The following is a 21851-nucleotide window of genomic DNA, read 5'->3' as shown; positions in this document are numbered from 1 at the left end:
AGGTTTAGGCCTAAATGGTTATCTAATGAACTAATGAGATTCGTAACAGAGAAGAAAAATGCATGGGATGCAAAAATTTTCAAGCGATTCAGAAGCCTATGGCAGATATAAGCTAGTCTGTAATCAGGTCACAAAGGAGGTTAGGCAGGCGAAGGCAGATTACGAGAAATTCTTGGCAAAAGATGCTAAGAAAAACAGCAAGGATTTCTTTACTTTTATAAACTCTAAAAGGAAGGGGATGAATTTGATTGGTTCACTTGACATCGATGGTTCAAGTGTTGATGATCCTGCTCAGATAGCAAACAAACTGAATGAGTATTTTGCATCTACATTCACACATGAGGAAATTATTAAGGTTTTAAAATGGCAGAAGGTTATCAAATTGTAGCAGGATACTTAATGATTTTGTAATAACTGAAAGCAAAGTGGAGGATAAATTGTTGAAGTTAAACATAAGAAAAGCACCTGGGGTGGATGGGATCTATCCAGTTATATTAAAGGAGGCGGCAAAGAAACTCAGCAAACCCTTAGCCATAATTATGAGAGCATCCTTGGACTCAGGGGAGTTTCCCACTGACTGGAGATGTGCAAATGTATCCCCAATTCACAAAGGGGGATCGAAGGGTGACACGAGTAATTACAGACCAGTTAGTTTAACTTCTGTTCCGGGTAAAATAATGGAATCACTGGTTAAAGATGCATTGCAGGATCATCTAGACAAGACTGCAGCAATAATTCAGACATAGCATGGGTTTGTTGAGGGAAAGTCTTGCCTGACAAATTTGATAGGATATTATGATGTGGTTACAAAGGAACTGGATGCAAAAAATAATTTTGATATCATATATTTGGATTTCAGGAAAGCTTTTGACACTGTTGCGCATGGAAGACTATTGTACAAATTGGAGCAGAATGGTATTAAGGGTAAGTTGCTACAATGGATAAAACGATGGTTAAGTGGGAGAAGACAGAGGGTGGTAATCAATGGGTGATGTTGTTCGGGGACTAATGTTATTAGTGGAATCCCACAGGGTTCGGTGTTAGGTCCACTCTTGTTTTGTATATTTATCAATGATAAATATACAAAATATTATAAGACTACTATAATTTCACTATTATCAAAGATATTGATGAAGGTATATCAGGCTGAATGTCGAAGTTTGCAGATGATACAAAGGTTGGCAGGGTTGTTAATGACAGTAATGGCAGTGTGCTACTGCAACAGGATCTAGATAATTTGGGCAGATGGGCTAAGAAGTGGCAACTGAAGTTTAACCTTGACAAATGCAAAGTAGTGCATATGGGTAGAAGTAACCCCAGAGAAACGTACCAACTGTGTAGTACTACACTTAAGGTGGTAGAAAATGAAAAAGACTTGGGAGTAATTGTGCAGTCAGATATGAAGTTTTCTGAGCAATGCAGACAGGCTGCCAGGGCAGGTCATGGGGTTTTGTCAATGATATATAGGAATTTTGCTAGCAGGGAGAAGGTGATTGTCCCTCTGTATAAGGCAATGGTCAGGCCACATCTTGAGTACTGCGTACAGGTCTGGGGGCCCCATTTTAGGAAGGATGTAGATTTACTTGAGCATGTACAGAGAAGGGCAACAAGATTGGCAAGGGGAATGAAGGGATCCTCTTACCAAGAGAGGCTTGAGTTCTGCAAATTGCAGTGGCTGGAGACTAGGCACCTGCGCAGTGATCTGATTGAGGTGTATAAGGCCTCGAATGGGTTGAGCACGCTGAATTCTGATGGGATCCTTCCACTTGTTCAGATTACGAACCTAAGGGGGCATAAATTCAAATTAAAAAAAGACAGATGTAGAATAGATGTGCAGAAATTTGCCTTTAGCCAGCGGATGGTTAATTGCTGGAACAAACTTCCATCTGTCGTTGTGGAAGTTGATAGGTTGAATAAATTTAAGGAAGAACTGGACAGGCATTTGGAGGGAATGGTGTGATTTTTTTTTTTTTTTTTTTTGGCTGATGCTGCATAAGCTCATACACTTGCTTTCTTGCATCACATGCCACTATTACTACTACTACTGTCTATGTACATAGTCATATTATGAAGGTACATATAAGACACACATAGACAACATTTTAGACTAGTTTTTCTTATATATTTCATACTTTGGAACAGAACCCCTGTATTATTATGGGAGCCATAACTCAGTATTCATGTTTTCGGTATTTGCAGCATTTCTCAGGAACGTAACCCCCGCGAATAGCGAGGGTTTACTGTATATCATTGACAAGACTCCATGACCTGCCCTGGCAGCCCATCTACACTGCTCAGACAAACTTCATATTTGACTACACAGTTACCCCAGGTCTTTTTCACCTTCCATTTCCCTAAGTGAAGTACCACACAGTTAGTACATTTTTCTTCAGTTATTGCTACCCATGTGCAGTACTTTGCATTTGTCAATGTTAAACTTCAGTTGTCACTTGCCGACCGGGCTAGCCGAGTGGGTAAAGTACCTGCCCGGCAACCCAAAGGTCGCGGGTTCGATTCCCGCCTCGGGCTTGGATCAAAGTACTGCAAAAACCTTGGGAGGTGCAATATGGCCACAGAAGCCGATGCGCCAATAACTACCAAATCAAAAAAAAAAAAAAAAAAAGTTGTCACTTCTTAACCCATTTGCCCAACTCATCTAGATCCAGTTGGAGTAGCATGCTGTCTTTACTGTCGTTAACAACCCTTACAACCTTTGTATCATCTGCAAACTTGGACATTAAACCTGATATAATCTCATCAATATCATTGATAAATATACAAAACAATTATGGGCCCAACAACGAATGCTGGGGAACACTATTAATAACATTTTGTCCAGGAAGAGCAGTGTCCATTGATTACCACTCTCTGCCGTCTTCCACTCAACCATCCCTTTATCCATTGTAGCAACTCTTAATGCCATACCTCTCCAGTTTGTACAGTAGTCTTCCATGTGAACAGTATCAAAACTTTTCTGAAATCCAAGTATATAATATCAAAATTATTTTTGGAATTCAGTTCCTTTGTGACCACATCATAGTATCCAATCAAATTGGTCAGACAAGACCTCCCTTTAACAAACCCATGCTGTGTCTTAACTATTACTGCAGTCTTGTCTAGATGATCCTGCAATGCTTCTTTAATCAGTGATTCCATTATTTTCCTGGGAACAAAAGTTAAACTAATAGGTCTATAGTTACTTATGTCACCTTTTGAACCCCCTTTGTGAATTGGTGATAAATTTGCACACCTCCAGTCCATGAGTCCAAGGAAGCTCTCATAATAATGCTAAGGGTTTGCTTACTTCCTTAGCTGCCTCCCTTAATATAACTGGATAGATCCCATCTACACCAGGTGCTTTTTTTATGTTTAACTTCAACAATTTGAACTCTGCTTTGCTCTCAGTTATTACAAAATCACTTAGCTCCCTGTTATTAGAGTTTTATAAACTTCTGGCTCTTCCCTCATTGAATAACTCCTCATATGTGAATGTAGATGCAAAATATTCATTCAGTTTATCAGCTACCTGAGCATGATCATCACTAGTCAACCCATCTATGTGAAGTGGTCCAATCTGATTCATCCCTTTCCTTCTAGAGTTTACGTAAGAAAAGAACTATTTGCTGTTTTTCTTTGCATCCTTTGCCAAGGATTTCTCGTAATCTGCCTTCGCCTGCCTAACCTCCTTTGTGACTTGATTACAGACTAGTTTATATCTGCCATAGGCTTCTGTGTCACCTAATGCTTTATATGCATCTCATACATTTTTCATCTCTGCCACGAGCCTCATTAGTTCATCTGACATCCATCTAGGTCTAAACCTTGAACAGTATTTCTTAGTTGGAATGAAAAGCCTAGTAGCCTCCAAAATTAAGTCCCTGAAGGCTTTCCATTTAGAATTCAACACTGGTAACATCATCGATTGATCCCACTGTACAGAATTTAAAAACTGTCTGAGACCCCTGTAGTCACCTTTACAAAAGCGCTTCCCTTTAGCCTTGATGGTAGCTACGTCTTTAAATAATTCCCGCATGAGTACATTGTGATCACTGTCACCCAGTGGTTCCTTTATCATCTGCAAATGCATGAATAATGCATGAATAATCATTGCTGATAATCAGATCAAGAGTATTACTCCCTCTGGTTGCCTCTCAAACATGTTGCTGTAGAAAACAGTCATCCAATAAATCCACAAAACTCTTGCTAGTGTGCGAGTGACCAGTTCACAAGTTCCAGTCAATATCTGGAAAGTTAAAATCCCCCATTATAAGACATTCTGATTTACTGGCCCGCTCTTTCTCTGCACAATTGCTCATTATACTCATCAGATTCATTAGGCCTATAACACACACCTACTCTCATTTTTCCTTTCCCTGTGCTTATGTCACACCAAACGACTCAACATTGCATTGTCCACCAACATCAATTGAATGCACTTCCTTAGATTTTGTGTCTATCCCTGTCTATCCTTTCTGTATACATTGTACTCCCCAAATTACAATTCTGCACTGCTTATGTCTGTGTGACATCGCGTTTCTGATATTCCAACATTATCTGCCTTTGATGTCTTGACTAGCACTTCAAGGTCATCAAATTTTTTAACTATACTCCTAGCATTGGTGTACATGCAAGTATACATGCACCTGTTTCTACTCTTAGTTGCCCTAACACAGCCCACGTATTTATTTATTCCACTATGATTCCCAGCAGTCCTGGAAATCTCAATTGCTTTGCTTTTCAAACTGCTGTCCATTCTAATAGAAGTAGTGCAAGAATCACTTTTGCCTCTGCCTGCGGCCACTGTTAACCATTAATCTGTGTATCCCCCCCAAGCTAGCAGTTTTCTGATCCACCTAACACTGTCTCGATAGCATCAGCAAATATTATTGCGCCCTTTCTATTTAAGTGTATCCCATCCCTGTAGAAGCAGTCTCTTCTGTCAACAAGCACAGACCAGGCTGAAAAAAATTCTACCCCTTGAGCCTTGCACAATCTCTCCAGGGCCAAATTGATCAACAAGGCTCTCATCATATACTCCCTCCTATCATGTCTGGGCAGAATTGCAGACACTTTCACATTCAACCCTAACTCGCGACTTTTTTTTCAACATTGACAACAAAAACCTACGAAGAAAATTTTGCTTGAATGGATTGAGCAAGCTCATTGCTGATCGAATTCTTCCTCTTGCTCAGACTATGCACATGAGTGGGTATGAATTCAAATTGGGGAAGGATGGTTGCAGAATAGATGTGCAGAAGTTTTCCTTTAGTTAGCAAGTGGTTGATTGCTGGAAGAAACTTCCATCTGTTGTTGTGGAAGTTGATAGCTTAAATGCATAAACTCTTAGAGGGAATGGATAGGTGAAATGGGAAGTGTTTTTTTTTTTTTTTTCTTCTTTTTGGCTGATGCTGTATCAGCTTGCTTTCTTGCATCATATGCTAATGCTAATTTACAATATTAATAAATGTATATATTCTTTGTATCTCTGGTTGCAATGTTAGTGATCAGGACAAAACTTGGGCTCCACATATGTATTGTATTACCTGCACCACAAATCTAAGTATGTGGCTAGCTGGGAAAATTACAACTATAAATTTTACTGTTCTTGTGGTGTGGCAAGAATCATGTAACCACATTGACATTTGCCGTTTCTTCAAGACCAAAGTATCAGGTAATTCTCTTCTCCGATGGAGCCTTTATCTCAGGCTGTTCCCAACCTTGTGTTGTTGACATTACAAGAATGCAAAATGGGATGACCTGCGAGATTTCTTTTCCGTCAGATTATTGTTTCAAAACTTCTGATGTCAACATTTGCCCAGATTGTGTCAGTGAAATTATTCTTGTAGGAATGGAATCCTCTATTCCACACTCCACTTTAAAATCTTGTTCTTTATCTAAACCTTGGTTTTCCAATAAATGTGCTAAGGCTTTTCAAGAGAAGAATGTTGCATATCGTAATTGGCTTGTTCCAATTCTTCAGTTTCATTTTCTGCCTACACTAAATCTCGCAACAATTGTAAAGCAGTCATCAATCAGTCTAAACTAGATTTTGAAAAGGCTAAGAGTAGAAAACTTGCTTCTTGCCCTAATGGTAACCAAGCATTCTGGTCTCTTGCCAAAACTATTGGTCGCAACTTTTGCCCTTCTCTGCTCCCACCTCTGTCAAAACCAGATGGTTCTATTGTCACTTCAGCCAAGGATAAAGCTGACCTGGTAGTATCTTATTTTTCTTCCAACTCATGTATTAATGAACTTGGTAAAACACCTCCCACCATTCCCAACACGCCCCATTCGATGCCTCCTGTGGTCTTCTGTCAAAAGGATGTCAGAAGGATTTTGACGAATTTTGATGCTAAGAAAGCTCCAGGTCCCGATGGTATTTCTCTGCTTGTTCTCAAAACCTGTGCCCTTGAACTTACTCCTGTTCTTTGCCAACTTTTTTCACTTTCTTATTCTAAGGGTGTTTTTCCTTCTGCTTTGAAATTTTCTCATATCCAGCCAGTTTCTAAAAAGAGTGAAAAATCTTTTCCAACCAGTTATCGTCCCATTGCAGTTACTTCTACTCATTCTAAAGTAATGGAGAAATCAATTAATCACCAACTCTTAAACTACCTAGAAACCTTCCGTCTGATCATCGATTGCCAGTATGGATTCTGTCAGTGTCGACCCACTGGTGATATTCTGGCTTATGTTACCCATTTATGGACAAATTCAATGGAAAAGTTTGGTGAAACAGAAGCAGTTGCTCTTGACATTTCAAAGGCTTTTGATCATGTTTGGCATAAAGGTCTTCTAAACAAGGTTCCATCTTATGGTTCACCAACTGTTTTTTGCAATTGGTTATCCAGTTTTCTCTGTGACTGCTTACTGAGGGTGATGGTAGATGGCTCTCTGTCTTCTAACTTCTCCACTAATGCTGGTGTCCCCCAAGGTTCAGTTCTCTCCCCCACTCTTTTCCTGTTGCGTATTAATGACCTTCTTCCATTGACTGGAAATCCTATCCATAGTTTTGCTGATGACAGCACATTGCATTCCACTTTCCAGTTTGAGAAACCTTGCCCTGCTCAATCAGCTTCAACTTCTCAAATATCCGTTACCAATTCCTTAAATGCCGATCTCCAGGTAATTCTCCAGTTAGGTTAATTAATGACTTATCTCTAACAAAGTCTCTTCACTCGCTGTCTCATAGATGTACTGTTTCTTCTGAATGCCTTTTCTGCAGATACTTCCATGGGGCACTGTTGTTCTGAATTGGCTTCTATAATTCCTGCTCTCCCTTTCAAGACTGTCCGAACATGTGCCGCCACCAGCCAACATCCATTTGTTGTCCAACTTCAAACTCATTGAACCAACTTTTCACCTTCCTCGTTTATTCATTCAACTGCCATTTCCTGGAACAACCTTCCTCCATACGTATTTCCTGAAAATTACAGTCTACAGAAGTTCAAGTCTAATGCCAACAAATATCTTCTTTCGTCTTCTCAACCTTCAAACCAAGCATGGTACTAAGTACTACAGGTTCTAATAACTCATGTGTTTGGGGTTTTCATATAAAAAAAAAAAAAAACAAAAAAACTGTATGTTCAGGGGGATACAGTCTGCCCATACTGCAGCTCTGAAGCCCCCACACAAACGGAATGCACTGCAGAGATGCCACAATGCCCAAATTGTAAAGTTCAGCATCCAGCGAACTCAAAAACTTACTTGAAGGTAGGAAAAAGATTTAAAAATATAAGGTCGAACAAAAGGTTACTTACCAGGTAGCTAGGAAGCAAGTTATGCTCAACATGCTAAAACTTACTTATGCTGTAACAACCGAGAAATACTAGTCAATAGCAACACAAATGTGTGGTTTCTGTACCTCCATTCCCATTTATTGCCGATTGGACTTGATCCATAGTCTCATCTCCACAGCAGACACCTACAGAATAATGTGAAAGAAATTGTGCTAGCAACACTCCACTAACAATCCCATTTGCTGCTCCTGATACTCTGCCAGAAACTGTAAAATTGAAAGCATCAGCCCCAACCAAGACAGAACAACCATGCTCAGCAAATATGGATATTGAAAACTCTGCAGGATGAGCTGATCTTAGCTCAGCTCTAGGTGCTGAAGATGATTGGGTGTTAGATGCCTTACTTTTCCGAATAAAGAAAGGGTGAAACTGATCAATACAAACAGGCTGGATACAAAAAACAGACAGACCATACACAATCTCTAAAACTAAATAATGCAGAACATTATACAGTGGAACTGTAGAAGTTTATATAACAACATTTTTGATTTCTATGATCTAATCAAACAGCACAGTCTGATAAGCAACTGCCTGCAGGAAACCAATCTATCCCCACAGGTGACTGCAGTGATTAAAAACTCTGCCATCTATTAAAAAGATACAAACATTACTAATTCAACAAGCAGAGGCATAGCCATTCTTGTTATTCCTATCAAACAGATCCCACTGCAGAGCACATTAGAGTATGTAGTGGTATGTATTGCTTTGAGTTTTATGTTAACCATAATCTCTGTATATCTTTCCCCAAACAAAGAATTCACTTTGAAAGACTGGAGGATCTTATTATGCAGCTTCCATTTCCTTTCATCATTTTGGGGGATTTCTTTGAAACAATTCTTGGCAAGCAGAATCTCACATTATTAAACACTTGTGCTGACAGTTATACATAGCACCCCCACTTTACAATTGGTTCACTTTACGATCAGATCACTTTATGATGGACTCTCTGTTCACTATGCAATATGTGGTAAGCGCCAGTTATTGTGATCCCATTTGTGAATTGAATTTTAATTATATTAAACGGCAATTCTGATAAGTGAAAATAGGAGGAATATTATCCACAGGCTATAAAAGTAAAGAATTAAAGCACAAATTTACACTTTATTACCTTGCCAATTAACAAAATTAAATCAGATGTAAAAATTAGAAGAATATTTTTCACAGGTTAACAAAATAAAAATAAAATTACGCTTACATTATCTTAATTAATACTCTATTATGTATATGCTAACTAATTGATATTTCTGTTCACTGATATTTTTTATTGGGATAGAGGTTATAAAATTTAAAACAGTAAAAAAGATAAGCAATCAATAATGAAGAACACGGCATGCATAAAATTGCAACTAACACGATACATGCAAGTGAGATACAGAGTAACAAGTTTATGAAAATTGAAAAATAGGAATGAAGAGAAGATTCTGAAAATTTATTTATGTTTTTTATATGATTGAAGATTCCATGGAAGGGGAAACGCATTTCACCGTAATAATATAAAGTCTCACAGAATTACAGCTATCGGCATTATCGAAAATGCAATAAAATCAAGTTTACTACCCATTTATAATAGACTGCACTAACAGAAAAGCTCAATAAACTGGAAACTGCAAATTGTTTTTATTGTTTTATGGTAGTGACCTCCAGAAAGGTGCTTTAGAAAAATATCACAAAGGCATTCAAAATTGATTCTTATAACTGAACATATGATAACAGTGAAAGTTTAGTGCATTTTGAATTGGTTTTCTGAAATTTGATTCTATAAAACAGCTGATTCTACTAACCAGTGACCATGTTAAGAGGCACCTACTTATTTCACTTTATGATGGGCTTATGATTGTCTCCAACCAGACCACATGGTCCTTCCTCTCAGCCAGTAGCATCCTTTGTAAACGTGTTGACCGTGTTTTGTTTTTGTATCCTTTAGTTGAAGTTATTTTTTGTGTTTTGCTTTAATCAGTATGTGCAATTTCCATTATAAAAATCGCCTTTCAGAAAGATAAATAACATAGTTATATAGTGAAAATTTCAACTTCCGAGGTCTTGGAGCTAATTAGCAAAAAAAAGCGTTATTGGGTTCACATTATGATATTTTCATGATATGATGGTGTCTCTGGAACAGATTAATATTATAATGTTCCCCAAAACTGTTTCCAGTCATTCAGTGGGTAGTTTTAAACAACCGACTGAACAGTGATCATTACCTGATTATTTGCAAATTGCAAACTGATAGAAACTTACATGTAATCAGCTGCATAAAATGGAAATTTTCCAAGGCATTTGGAACATGTACACCACTGCAATTTCATTTGATGATCAAGTCATCAAAATCCAGCCTATTGATAGTGTTACTGATTACATTATAACAGATAATAACAGCTGCAATCTGTGCTGTACTCCAAACATCAGTTTATCCTCACAAATGTGTCAATATCTGGTGGAATGATGCATGCTGGGTGATGCTAAAAAAAAAAAATCATAATAAAGCATGGAATCTGTTCTGCAAGTATTGTTCGTTTATTGCTCTACTTCTGTTCTTTGGTTCAGTCTTCCTTCACATATATTTCTTGTAAATTACAATCTTAAGAAATTTAAGTTTAATGTCAACAAATATGTTCTCTCTTTTGACCCTCAGTGCATGCACAATGCTAGCACTACAGCTTCTAATATACCTTTCATGTTTCCATGTTTGCCGTTTTCATTAAAAAAAAAATAATGGATGATTTCTACTTGAAGTCAATGTATGGAAATGTGCTACTGAAAGATTGAACGTACATCATGCAAAAATCCCATGCATTTTTGATTTCAAGCTTTATTCCTCCCTTACATTTAGGTCATATATGAACTGGTATATAGATATATATATATATAAACATATTTTATTACTTACTGAGTTTAATTTTAACTCTTACTAATAGCATTTTCTAATTGTACTTCCTTTTGTGTGGTTTTAGGATTTGTCTGTTTAATATTGATTTTAAAATTAACTAATTAATATAATAATTAGTTAATTTTAAATTCTCTACAAATTGTTTGTGCACTTTGCAGACAACTTAAAATGTTGGAAATTTAAAATCTTGGAGTGGTGCATTGAACACATATTTTAACAATATTCATAATCATTTATGTATTTTTTAATTGTATGTTTTTGATAAAATTTTCTCTTAATCTTTTCCCCTTTTACAAGATGTTATGTTATATTTGTCTTATTTTTGATTATGATTACCTTGTGGATTACTAAGTGATGTAAATTTTTATTGTAGTTTATTCGCCAACGCTTACAAAGGACCAATCAGAATAATAGAGGAGCTGGCATTCCCAGCTCTTTCCAACGGCATAGTCCTATTCATGGGGACCATTCTGCCATATCATCCACTGCTAGTGGGGGCACAACCTCTCCCATCCTGCCGTCCACCATTGCCACACCCCCTGCCACCTCCCCCCACCAGTTGTCATATAGTGTGCCTACTCATATAGCCCCTGTAACAGTGGCTGTCACTACAACTACTTGTTCACGAGCTGCCCCTATTCCAATTCCACACATTCCAAAGCCTCCAGTTCCCGGCATGAGGAGCAGTGTTGAAGGCCTAAATCAGGTTCTTATAGCATGTGTATTATTTACCTAATGTAAATGAAATAGATTTATCTTAAAATTATGTAATAGTCAAGGATATTAATGGGAGTTGTGTATGCATGTGTTTGTGTGTGTGTGTGTGCAGGAAAGGAGGGTTTCACTGTTTTTCCCCCATTTATCTGTATTTCATTTCACAAAATAAACATAAAAATTATTGGTTTTTTAAGGTTATATCAACTTCAGCACAAAAAAAATCCCTCACCCCCTTAAGTATGAAGGAGCAGCTGAATTTGATGTAGTTTGTATTGTACAAGCTACTGTAAATTAATTTAAAAGCATACTCTATTTAAATTACTTGAGTAATTTTTAATAATTATTAATAATTATTTAATCTCTGCAGAATATGCATAAATAATTAGACCAGAAGCAATTGGTTGTAAGTGTTGAGAATTTTAAAACACATTTAATTTCTTTAAGAGGATTGTGCTTTATAGTCCTCTTAAAGGTGTTGTTGTAAAATGTAATTCAAATATTTATTTTTTATCTAATGAAATTTAAGTAAACCAGTTTTGTTTGTCTATTCAAAATGCATATAATGTGTTGCTCCATTTTATGCTGTTCATGCTCTTGCCTAGTCTTTCATAGTTTCTATAGTTTTATTGAAACTTACATTCTGTTTTGGTGCCTCCATAGCCAGGTGGGCAGGAGCAGCAGTGCGTAGCACACGCTTCTTGATTTAGACCGGAGTTCGAGCCCGTGACCACCAAATACGGAGGATGTGGAAAGGTCAGAGAATGACCACCGCACATCCCCGGAGCAATATGGCCTTAGTTGCTAATGCTCCTAAAAACCACAAAAGAAGTCACAGTGGGCTGCATGCAGCCCACTGTGACTTCTTCTGTGGCCCGAAATTATCACGATCCTATTTACATCATAAGAAATTTACAATAAGTCCATGTGTCCATTGGAAATAAGTTAAGGTTTAAGCCATTTGAAAGACTGGAGGATCTTATTATGCATAAATTTTAATATTAGACTTGGAAATATGTGTGGTACTACCAACAATTGCAGTTAATGAATTTAATTAATTCTTCCTTGAGATTGATTTCTCATTAATTAGGCCTACTCTAAATTAATATTTAGAAATACCTTGAAGTAAAAAAATGAGGTTTCAGATTTCAAATTATATTACATATAGGGATGCTAGAAATCAGAAAATAGTTCTTTATTGAAATCCAATTTTTCTGTTTATATGCCATGAATGATTTTCTGTATATTTTCTAAAAAAAATTTTTTTTAATTTTTAAAACTTCAGATTATTTCTAATGCATTAATTCAATTTTTAAAATTTAATTTAAGTAAGACATCTCTCTTTTTATCACTGCAGCATTGAATTGCATCAGTCAGTTATCAGTTTATGGTACACATGGTGGGAAAAAACAGTTGGTTCGTCTCAATGGGGTTTTTTTTTTGCAAAATCTGTTAAAGTTTTCAACCACGAAAAGCTACTTTGAAAGCTTACTGTATTTACACTGAGTATATATACATATATATATTATTTGGTAATAAATTTTAAAAAATTTAGTATTTATATGCTAGTCACACTTGGAAAATCTGCAACAGACGTGGCAACAAGGACTGCTGTTGTGCTGTCAGCTGGTCATTTTCTTTCTTTTGTGGTGATTGTTATTTCAGTGCTGCAATACTTAAGTTACTTAATTTCTTTTTTAATAATCCCCCATAATGGCATCATTCAAAAAAAGGAAGCTAACAGATGAAATGGGGACATTTCGGAAAAGGTGGACACATCAGTACTTATTTTTGTTGAGGTGAAAAACAAACCCTTGTGCCTGATATGTTCAGAATCTATCTCCACATGTAAATAATATAATATTAAGCACAATTGCACTACCAAGCATTCTGCATATGATACATTTCAAGGAGAGATTAGAAAGCCCCAATTAGAAAATCTAATGAAACACATTTGAAAGCTGGATCCACTTATTTTTGATAGACAAAAAGTTTCCGATAAAATTGTGCATGCTAGCTATATTGTTAATGGAAAAGTTGCCAAACATTCCCAAAACTACACAGATGATGAATTTGTGAAAGAATGCTTCTGGCTGTTGCTGAAATTTTATGTTCAGAAAAGTGAAAGATTTTGAGAACATCAGCTTGTCTCACAGAACTATTACGGGGACATGTTGAAGAAATTGCAGCTGATTTAGAGGATAGCTTAGCAAAACAATCACCAGAATTTCATTCATTTTTGCTGGTTATTGATGAAAATATTGATGTATCAGATTTAGCCCAACTTGCAGTTTTCATACGTGGAGTTGATAATTCTTTTGGTGTTGCAGGAGAAATATTTTGCTTTCAAACACTGAAAGATACTGTTATAGGAAATGATATCGCTGAAGAAGTAAAGGCAGCAGTGAAAAAGTTTAACCTCTCTCTTTTGATACGCTCATAAGTGGGACAATGGACGAGGCACCTGTGATGGTTGGGCAGAAGGTCAGCTTAGATTCCAGAATAAAATTCGAATTACCTTCTCTCATCTTAGCAGAGAAAGAATTTACCACATTTCTCTGCATAATTCACCAGGAGAATTTATGTGCAAGGTCAGTTACATTTGAAAATTTTATGCATATAGTTGTTTCAAGCATAAATTTTATAAAATCATGAGCACTCAACCATCTCCATTTTAAACAATTTCTTGAAGAGCTTGAGACTAAATATGGAAGCCGTGTATACTACTGTGAGGTTTGTTGGTTGAGTAAAGGAAAATGCTACAAAATTTGTACCTTTATGGAAATGAAAGGCAGAATTGTCCGAGAACTTAAGGGCTGTGACTGGAATCGTGATCTTTCATTTCTTGCTGACATTACATCCCATTTAAATAATCTATATTTGAAATTGCAATGGGAAAAGTAGTTAATTCATGAACTATATGCTCATATCAAAGCCTTTCCAAGTAAAATTCAGATTTGGGAAAGACAACTTAGGAGTGGTGACACTTACCATTTCCCTATATTGCCAAGCACAAGATGTTTGAATATGTTTTTTATGCTGATGAGCTAATGGTCAGTGACAAAGAATTTAGTTCAGGATTTAACGACTTCAGAATGAAACAAGTGTATTTAAATCTTTTTTAAAATCCATTTAATGTTCACGTTGAGCTGGTGAGAAAGGATCTTTAGATGGAATTAATCGAACTTAAGAGCAGTGAACTTCTGAGACAAACATTTAATGATTGTTCTTTATTATTTGGCACCTCCGTAGCCAGGTGGGCAGAAGCAGCAGTGCGTAGCACACGCTTCTTGATTAGACCAGGTTTCGAGCCCATGACCACAAAATACGGAGGATGCGGAAAGGTCAGGGAATGACCACCGCATATCCCCGGAGCAATATGGCCTTAGTTGCTAATGCTCCTAAAAAAAAAAAAAACCAAATAACAAATATTCTTTATTACAATTTTATGCAAATCTCCTAGTAGAAGACTTACAAAAAATTGTAGAATTTGCTAAGACGCATGCTTCAATGTTTGTTAGTACCTATAACTGTGAACAACTATTTTCTCAAATGAAAGTTAAGCCAAAAACATTATCAAGATTGACTGACATCTTGAAAATAATTTGTGAGTTGCAACATCTACTGAAATTTTGGTTAAAAAAAAAAAAAAAATTTTGCAACCCCCAAAATGTTCACTACAATTTGGTCAGTACAAATATTTTTTTCTGAATTTTTCATCTACAATTTTAAATGAATTAAAATTATTTAATTTTATCACTTAAATTGCAGTCTTATGTACTGGAGGCCTTTTTTTTTCCTTTTTCTTTTTAATATAACAGTCTGCCAGGCTCCCAGAAGTTTGTTTACAGGCAAAAGTAAAATGTAAAAATAATTAATAACTTATTAGACTATACAAGACTGCAGTTTAATAAAGAATGTATCGTATTTTATTTATTTATAGATTATTTTATGTTTAATTATGGAATTCAGTAGAAAATTAGGGCTGTGGCCTGCAGTCATATTTTTGAATTTTTTTTTTTTTTTTTTGTTCTCTGAGAAGTTGTGAACAATATTTTTGAAACCTGTCTGTGCTTTATTTTCCTTTATGATTATTGTTCCTTGCTCATCAGATCTAACTTTATCTGTGGTGTGAAAATGCCTTCTTTGAGTTTCACATTAGATAAACTTGGAAATTGACTGCAAGGTACTTTGAAGCAATTACTGTACTTGTTTAAAGCCTTCACAAATTTAACCTAGACTAGGCACATTATAGCCTAAGCTGCTCTTGTGCCAATAGCCCTCAAACAACAATAATCTTTACAAATTGCTTCATGAACCATAAATTGATGTGGATGTGAAGTGTTTAGATAATAGTACCTTTGGGTTCATCAGACTTTTGAGGCTGTCTTTTTTTGTTTTTAGGAGCATTAGCAACTAAGGCCATATTGCTCCGGGGATATGCAGTGGTCATTCTCTGACCTTTCTGCATTCTCTGTATTCGGTGGTCACTGGCTCGAACCCCGGTCTAATCAAGAAGCGTGTGCTACGCACTGCTGCTCCTGCCCACCTGGTTACGGAGGCGCCTAGGCTGTTTGTATACTTGTCCAGTGGTGATTTTTGCTCTGCATTCTCATTCTCTTATGAACATGGCTTTTTAGTGCAACCTGATTGCTAATTCAGAAGCATCCTTTTTTTTTTTTTTAATATATATGATGATCTCAAACAAAAAAGTATTAGAACCTATAGTACTAAGTATTGTGCATAGGTTGAAGTTTAAGATGGAAGACACTTGTTGACATTAGACTTCGATTTCTGTAGTTTTCAATTTTTTGAAAATATATGTGAAGGAAGGTTGTTCCAAAGAATAGAAGTAGAAGGGATAAATTGGGAAGAGGATAATTTAGTTATGTGAGTTTGGAGTTGGATATTGAATAGATGTTGACTGGTTGCAGCATGTGTTTAGACTGGTTTGGGAGAGAGCAGTGGAATTACAGATACCAATTCCAAAGAACAGCATCCATGAGAATATCTATAAAAGCATGCAGCAGAAACTAATGTCTGTAAGACAGAATGTTAGAGTTGTAAGAGATGGATCATTAATTAACATGAACTACCCTCTTTTTCATAGTCCCATCCCAAATGGGAACAGTATTCCATAATATAACTGTTTAGAAGAAAATTTTCTTCTAAATAGCTACTATTCTTGAAGAGTGAAAGAGGAAACCTGGGTTTCTTTGATGTAGGGGAAGCAATATTTGTGATATATTTGTGACACAAAACAGAAGTCGGGGTTATCCCCAATAAGGATATTATTTTTTATAGAATCCAAGTGCTGTTGAGGGTGGACATGTGAGCAGTAGAGCCATTATTTATTTATTTATTTATTTATTATTTTTTTAAAATGAGAAATAAGACAGGACTGAATTTTAGAAGGATAGAAGTTAACTAAGTTTATTTCCTTTCCACTGGAAAATTACATGGGGATTAGGATTTATGGAAGTGGTCATTGATGTTTGTGCAGAGAATGGTGGCTCAAACTAGAATATAATGTAATATCATCAGCAAAACTATGGGCAGGATTTTTAGTTAGTGGAAGTGTATTAATATACAGAAGGAAAGGAGTGTGAGAAAGAAGAGACTCTTGGAGAACATAAGCATTGAGAAGTTAGAAGAAAGAGCTAGCTACCATTACCTGCACTGTGCAGTTGTGGATGCTAGAAGCCTAGATATCACTACTGGATTAAGCCTGATGGAGTCCCTATTGACAGTTGTTAACCAAATGGAATGGTTCATGATGCCATAAAAGTTTATAGTTGATGGATTTATTCATTACTTTAGAAAGAGTAGTGAGGTAAGTACAATGTATTGATAATTAGAAACATGCAGTTTGTAACTCTGTCACCAAGGAATTGGTTATATTTTGAGCAAATATTCCAAGCAGATAAAAAAAAAAAAAAACACACACTAAGAGTTTTAAAAGGTGAAACAAATCAGAGATAAGCTCTGATGTACACATAATTTTACTTTTGACTGGTTGCACCTCTTGAAGGAAAACAAGCAATTGTGTAGTAGTTGACAAACTGAATTTTTTTTTTTTTTTAAATTAAAAATTTAAAGCTTTTTTGGTTTAACTTGAAAAAGATGTTTTTATTAATTATGATTTTTATAATTTATCCCACTTTTCTTTTCTTGGAGCTGTGTGTTTTTTCACTCATTATGTGATACTCTCTCACCCCTTCAGAGGGGAAAATTCTCAAAGGAGGGGGAACAAGGATAATTTTTAGAAAATTATACTTGCTGGGTAAAAACTAAATTATTAATATATTGTTGGTGCAGTTATATTACCTGTAATTTTTACTGCACTTGATCTTCAGGGTGGTTTCTGGGAACTAAGTATGATAGCTTGATGAGCAGTGTTTGTACTCTCCGTCATAACTCTAGTAAATAAAAACGAAAAATAATGTGTCAGAATAGTGGTGGGAAAAGGTATATGGGAGGATTTGATTTTGTTCCAAAAATTAAAGGAATAAGAATATTAGAAAAAGTGGAGTCTGTGAGATACCACACAAACAATGGAGGGTCAAGAGCCAGTGGAGAAGTGCCATCGGGACTGGTGGAGACTTTGTGGCATCAGGATTATTTAATCCTTCCAGTGTCCTGTTGGCAGTCCAAGTGAAGATTTCAGTGGAATGTGTTTGGTATGGTAGGAGGCAATTTATCAAAGTCATCAGTGCAAGAGTTAGAGGAAGAGTAAGGTGCTAATAAGTCAACTCTATCTTTTGTTGAGGATTAATACCATGGATATAATCAGTAGAACCATCAGGATGTAACAAAGGTGAACGTATTGAAATCTTTGAAGGTGAAGAATTTCTTGTGACACTCATTCAGTGGTTATCATTGCTAGGAGATTATTCAGATTTAAACATCCTAGAAAAATGATGGCATGTTGTGGGAAAATTTTATGAGAAAAGTTTTGCAAAGAAGCTGTCAAGTAAGATAACATTACAAGGAACCATTATTCGTGCTTGGTACCATAAATTAGACAATGATTACTTCAAAAATCTGATACATTTAATGTCGGACAGCTGCAAGGCAGTAATTAAAGTTTAAAAATAAAACTGATTAGGAAGGACCAACAGAATGCTAATCTTTTTGTAAGACATCATCCTTCTCCAAGTCACCCTAGTATTTAGGTAGTTCCAAGAGAGTGCTGACTGATTCATTCCCTGTATGGTCCTTAAATATTGGAGTTTAAACTGAGAGGCTAAAATTGTATAAATGCATTTCTTCATAATTAAGTCTACAAGTGGAAAAAGTTGGCTATCTCATGTTCCTATAAATTCTTTCCAAAAGTCTAAGCTCAAATAGTTGCATGACATTCAAATTGCTTTATTCTTTTTTTTAAATAGATTTTGAAAAATGTTTTTAATTTAAAATGTATTAATTATTATCTTTTAACTCTGTGTTGGTAGCACCTCATAGTTGTAGTAAAAATGGCAGCAGGTTACCTGACAGGTGCCCAACTTTTTAATTTTTGGCAAATGTCTTTTTTTTGGTTTTTTTTGAATTCCACATGAAAAACTCCCATATTTGATCTTTTCTTAACGAATTGGAATACTTATTGTCTGCAACTTTTTAAGTTTTAATAAAAATTAAAATTTTAAAAATGATTGTGTTTTATACCTTTTATTAAAAAAAAAATTCTACAGAAAATTAAAAATATATATATTTTTTTTAATATTAAAGCAGAAATGGAAATAGTCTCTTAGTCACTTCCATTTTCCAGTTAAAAGACCATTAAGTGCATGAAATTTCAAACATGTGCTTGTGCATATATTTCAGCTTATTATGCACATAAATATTATTAAAAAAAAAATTTTAAATTTCACATATATATTTGATACTATTAGTTATTTCTGTTTCCAGGTTTATTTCGAAATTTGTTTCAAATTTGGTGCCCTTCATAGTGCATGAAATTTGAAACTACATATATTGCTTCCCTCAAAGTAGCATCTGTCTTGAGAGGTATAGAGTTTCATGTTCTAGTCTTTACTATATCTAAACAATAAATCTTTCAACAGAGAACTACAGTAAGACTGTGGATATTTATTGAACTGATGAGAGAAGAAAAATAAATAATCTCAAACTACAAACAAGCACAGCATTTGCACTTGTCCAGCACCATGCCACTGCAAGAAAAAAACAAACAGTTGCAAAGATAGTGGCAGATTACCTGACAGGTTCTTGTGCACAATTTCTATATAAAAACCATAGAAACATCACTTCAGAAACTGTTGATTAAAAGTTTGACTATATTTAGGAAGGTAGAAAAATTAATGCAGTAATGTTATTTTTCAGGGGCGAGTGTCAAATGACCCACCACCACTGCTGGGTTAATTAAAGAAACATATAAGGAAACCTGTCTGACAAATTCAAGCAGGTTTCATTTTAAATGGATTGGAAACCATTACAAGAGAGTAATACTGCTGTGGAACATAAGTCTTGAAGTTTTATTTTAGGTTCATCTTGCTGCAATATAAAAATGACTATTAGTATTGCTTTGTCTGTCAATAACCACATATCAGCACACTTTTGGTGAAACAGAGTTTAGAAAACTCTATTCATCCAGAGTGGTGAATGAATTGGCAATTGAGGTCTCTTAGCCAGCAGTAAGCACCCCTGTAGCTGAGTGGTCAGGAGTGGGAGTGCAGTAGCACGCGCTCTTTGAGTAGACCGGGGTTCAAGCCCCTGACTGCTAAATACGGTCGATCTACCAACCTGCACTGGACCAGCATGGCAGATTATGGTCCATTTCCCTCAGCATGAATTGTTGAGGAGGCTTCCATCCTGCAGTGGGTTGATAATGGCTGCAGTTTATGCAGCTTCTATTTTGTAATTCAGTTGGGCTTGTGTGGTGCTGGTGGCACTCCACTTTATAAAAATTAAAGTTTAGAGTTTATGGTGAACCCTGTAAGAAATATTTTTGTGGTGTATGTGTACAGTGCAACCTTGATATAACTCGGGTGTTAGAGGACAGCTTTAACAACCATGGCCGACCGGGCTAGCCGGGTGGGTAAAGTGCCTGCCTGGCAATCCAAAGGTCGTGGGTTCGAATCCCGTCTCTGGCTTGGATTAAAATACTGCAAAAACCTTGGGAAGTGCATTATGGCCACAGAAGCAGATGTGCCAACGACTACCAAAAAAAAATAAAAATAAAAATAAACAACCATGTTATAAGTGAAATTTTACCAAATTTTTTTTTACCAATTTTATGCATGCATTTTTATATAAGCATTCTATCCTCCCCCCCTCCCCCCTAGTTTTACTATGTTGGTCTTCAGTGGATGAAATGGGTTAAACTTTTTAAATGGCAAATGCACCAGTGCTTAATAAAATTAGTTATTAATTTTTTATAACAGTCCTACACTTCCAGATAGACATGTTTACAGGGAATCCAGTTTACAGTATAGTGCATAAATAAGAAATAATGAACAATGCAGCTGCATAATAATCGCCACCATAGCCTAGTGATCAAATGCGAGGGTAAAAAAAAAAAAAAAAAAAAAAAAACAATAGAAAAAAGTAACATGTATCCCTGACATATATCTTGAGTTATGCAACTAATGTATTCCTAAAAATTGTGGCATAAACAAAACCCAATATCTCAAAAATCATTTTCCATGGAAAACAGTGCAATATAGCTGGGTTACATCTTGGATTAGACTGTGGAACTTCTCCTTCGCACCAAGAATGGTACTACTTCGTGTTATAAACAACACAAGTGATTTTACAGTACTGCGTTATAATTATACAGAACACTAACTGTGGTCAGTAGCAGCAACTTATAAAAATGTACAAACGGTTCATCAACGTGGGCACCTGTGGTGAGGTGACCTCCCAGTGATGCTGGTCCTCCAGATTAGCATCACTGGAATCCAACACCCACAGATCTTCAAATAGGCCTCTGGGGTTGGGAATATTCATATTCATAATAACTGCACAATCATACACCAACTGTTATTAAAAATATAAATAGTGTTATGTTACATTAAAATAATGATGTAGATAAATGAAATAAATAGAATGATAAAATTACACCAGATAAAACTGATAAAAAGTTAAACTTTTTATCATTCTGTACAATAAAATATGAAATTTTAAACTGCAAAGAATTATTTACAATAAAACAATGTAGATAAAACACAGGTCATATCTAAAGGATGATAAAAGTGCTAAAACACTGTAGCTTTCAGAGGCATCCACCTCCTTTTTCAACAGTGAGGTTTATCGTACGGCACATCCTTAAATATCATCAGGCTCACGGTTCTACAGGAGCATGGGCAGTATTTTCCTCATGTGCACTGGAACTGGAAATGGCTCGGGAGTGTGCCAGGCAGAACCGCTCATCCCGTCCAAGAACCACCGAAGAGGGGATGAATGTGGATTCCCCTGTCTCTATTAATGGTATTGCT

The 21851-nt window shown here is 36.0% G+C and overlaps 1 protein-coding gene across 6 annotated transcripts in view; it reads left to right on the top strand.

Moving 5' to 3' along the window:
* The window catches only part of LOC150079308 (glucocorticoid-induced transcript 1 protein-like), a 397411-nt gene that overhangs the window by 352125 nt on the left and 23435 nt on the right, over positions 1 to 21851 (top strand). For all 6 annotated transcript variants that reach the window (XM_090384152.1, XM_090384151.1, XM_090384153.1 and 3 more), the window contains one exon: positions 11057 to 11389. In XM_090384152.1, coding sequence (XP_090240278.1) covers positions 11057 to 11389 — 333 coding nt within the window. The remainder of the gene's footprint in view (positions 1 to 11056; positions 11390 to 21851) is intronic.

The sequence above is a fragment of the Mastigoproctus giganteus genome, chromosome 10 (assembly GCF_048544385.1).
Source record: "Mastigoproctus giganteus isolate SK-2022 chromosome 10, ASM4854438v1, whole genome shotgun sequence".
Classification (NCBI taxonomy): Eukaryota; Metazoa; Arthropoda; class Arachnida; order Uropygi; family Thelyphonidae; genus Mastigoproctus; species Mastigoproctus giganteus.
This window is presented reverse-complemented; position numbering and strand designations above follow the sequence as displayed.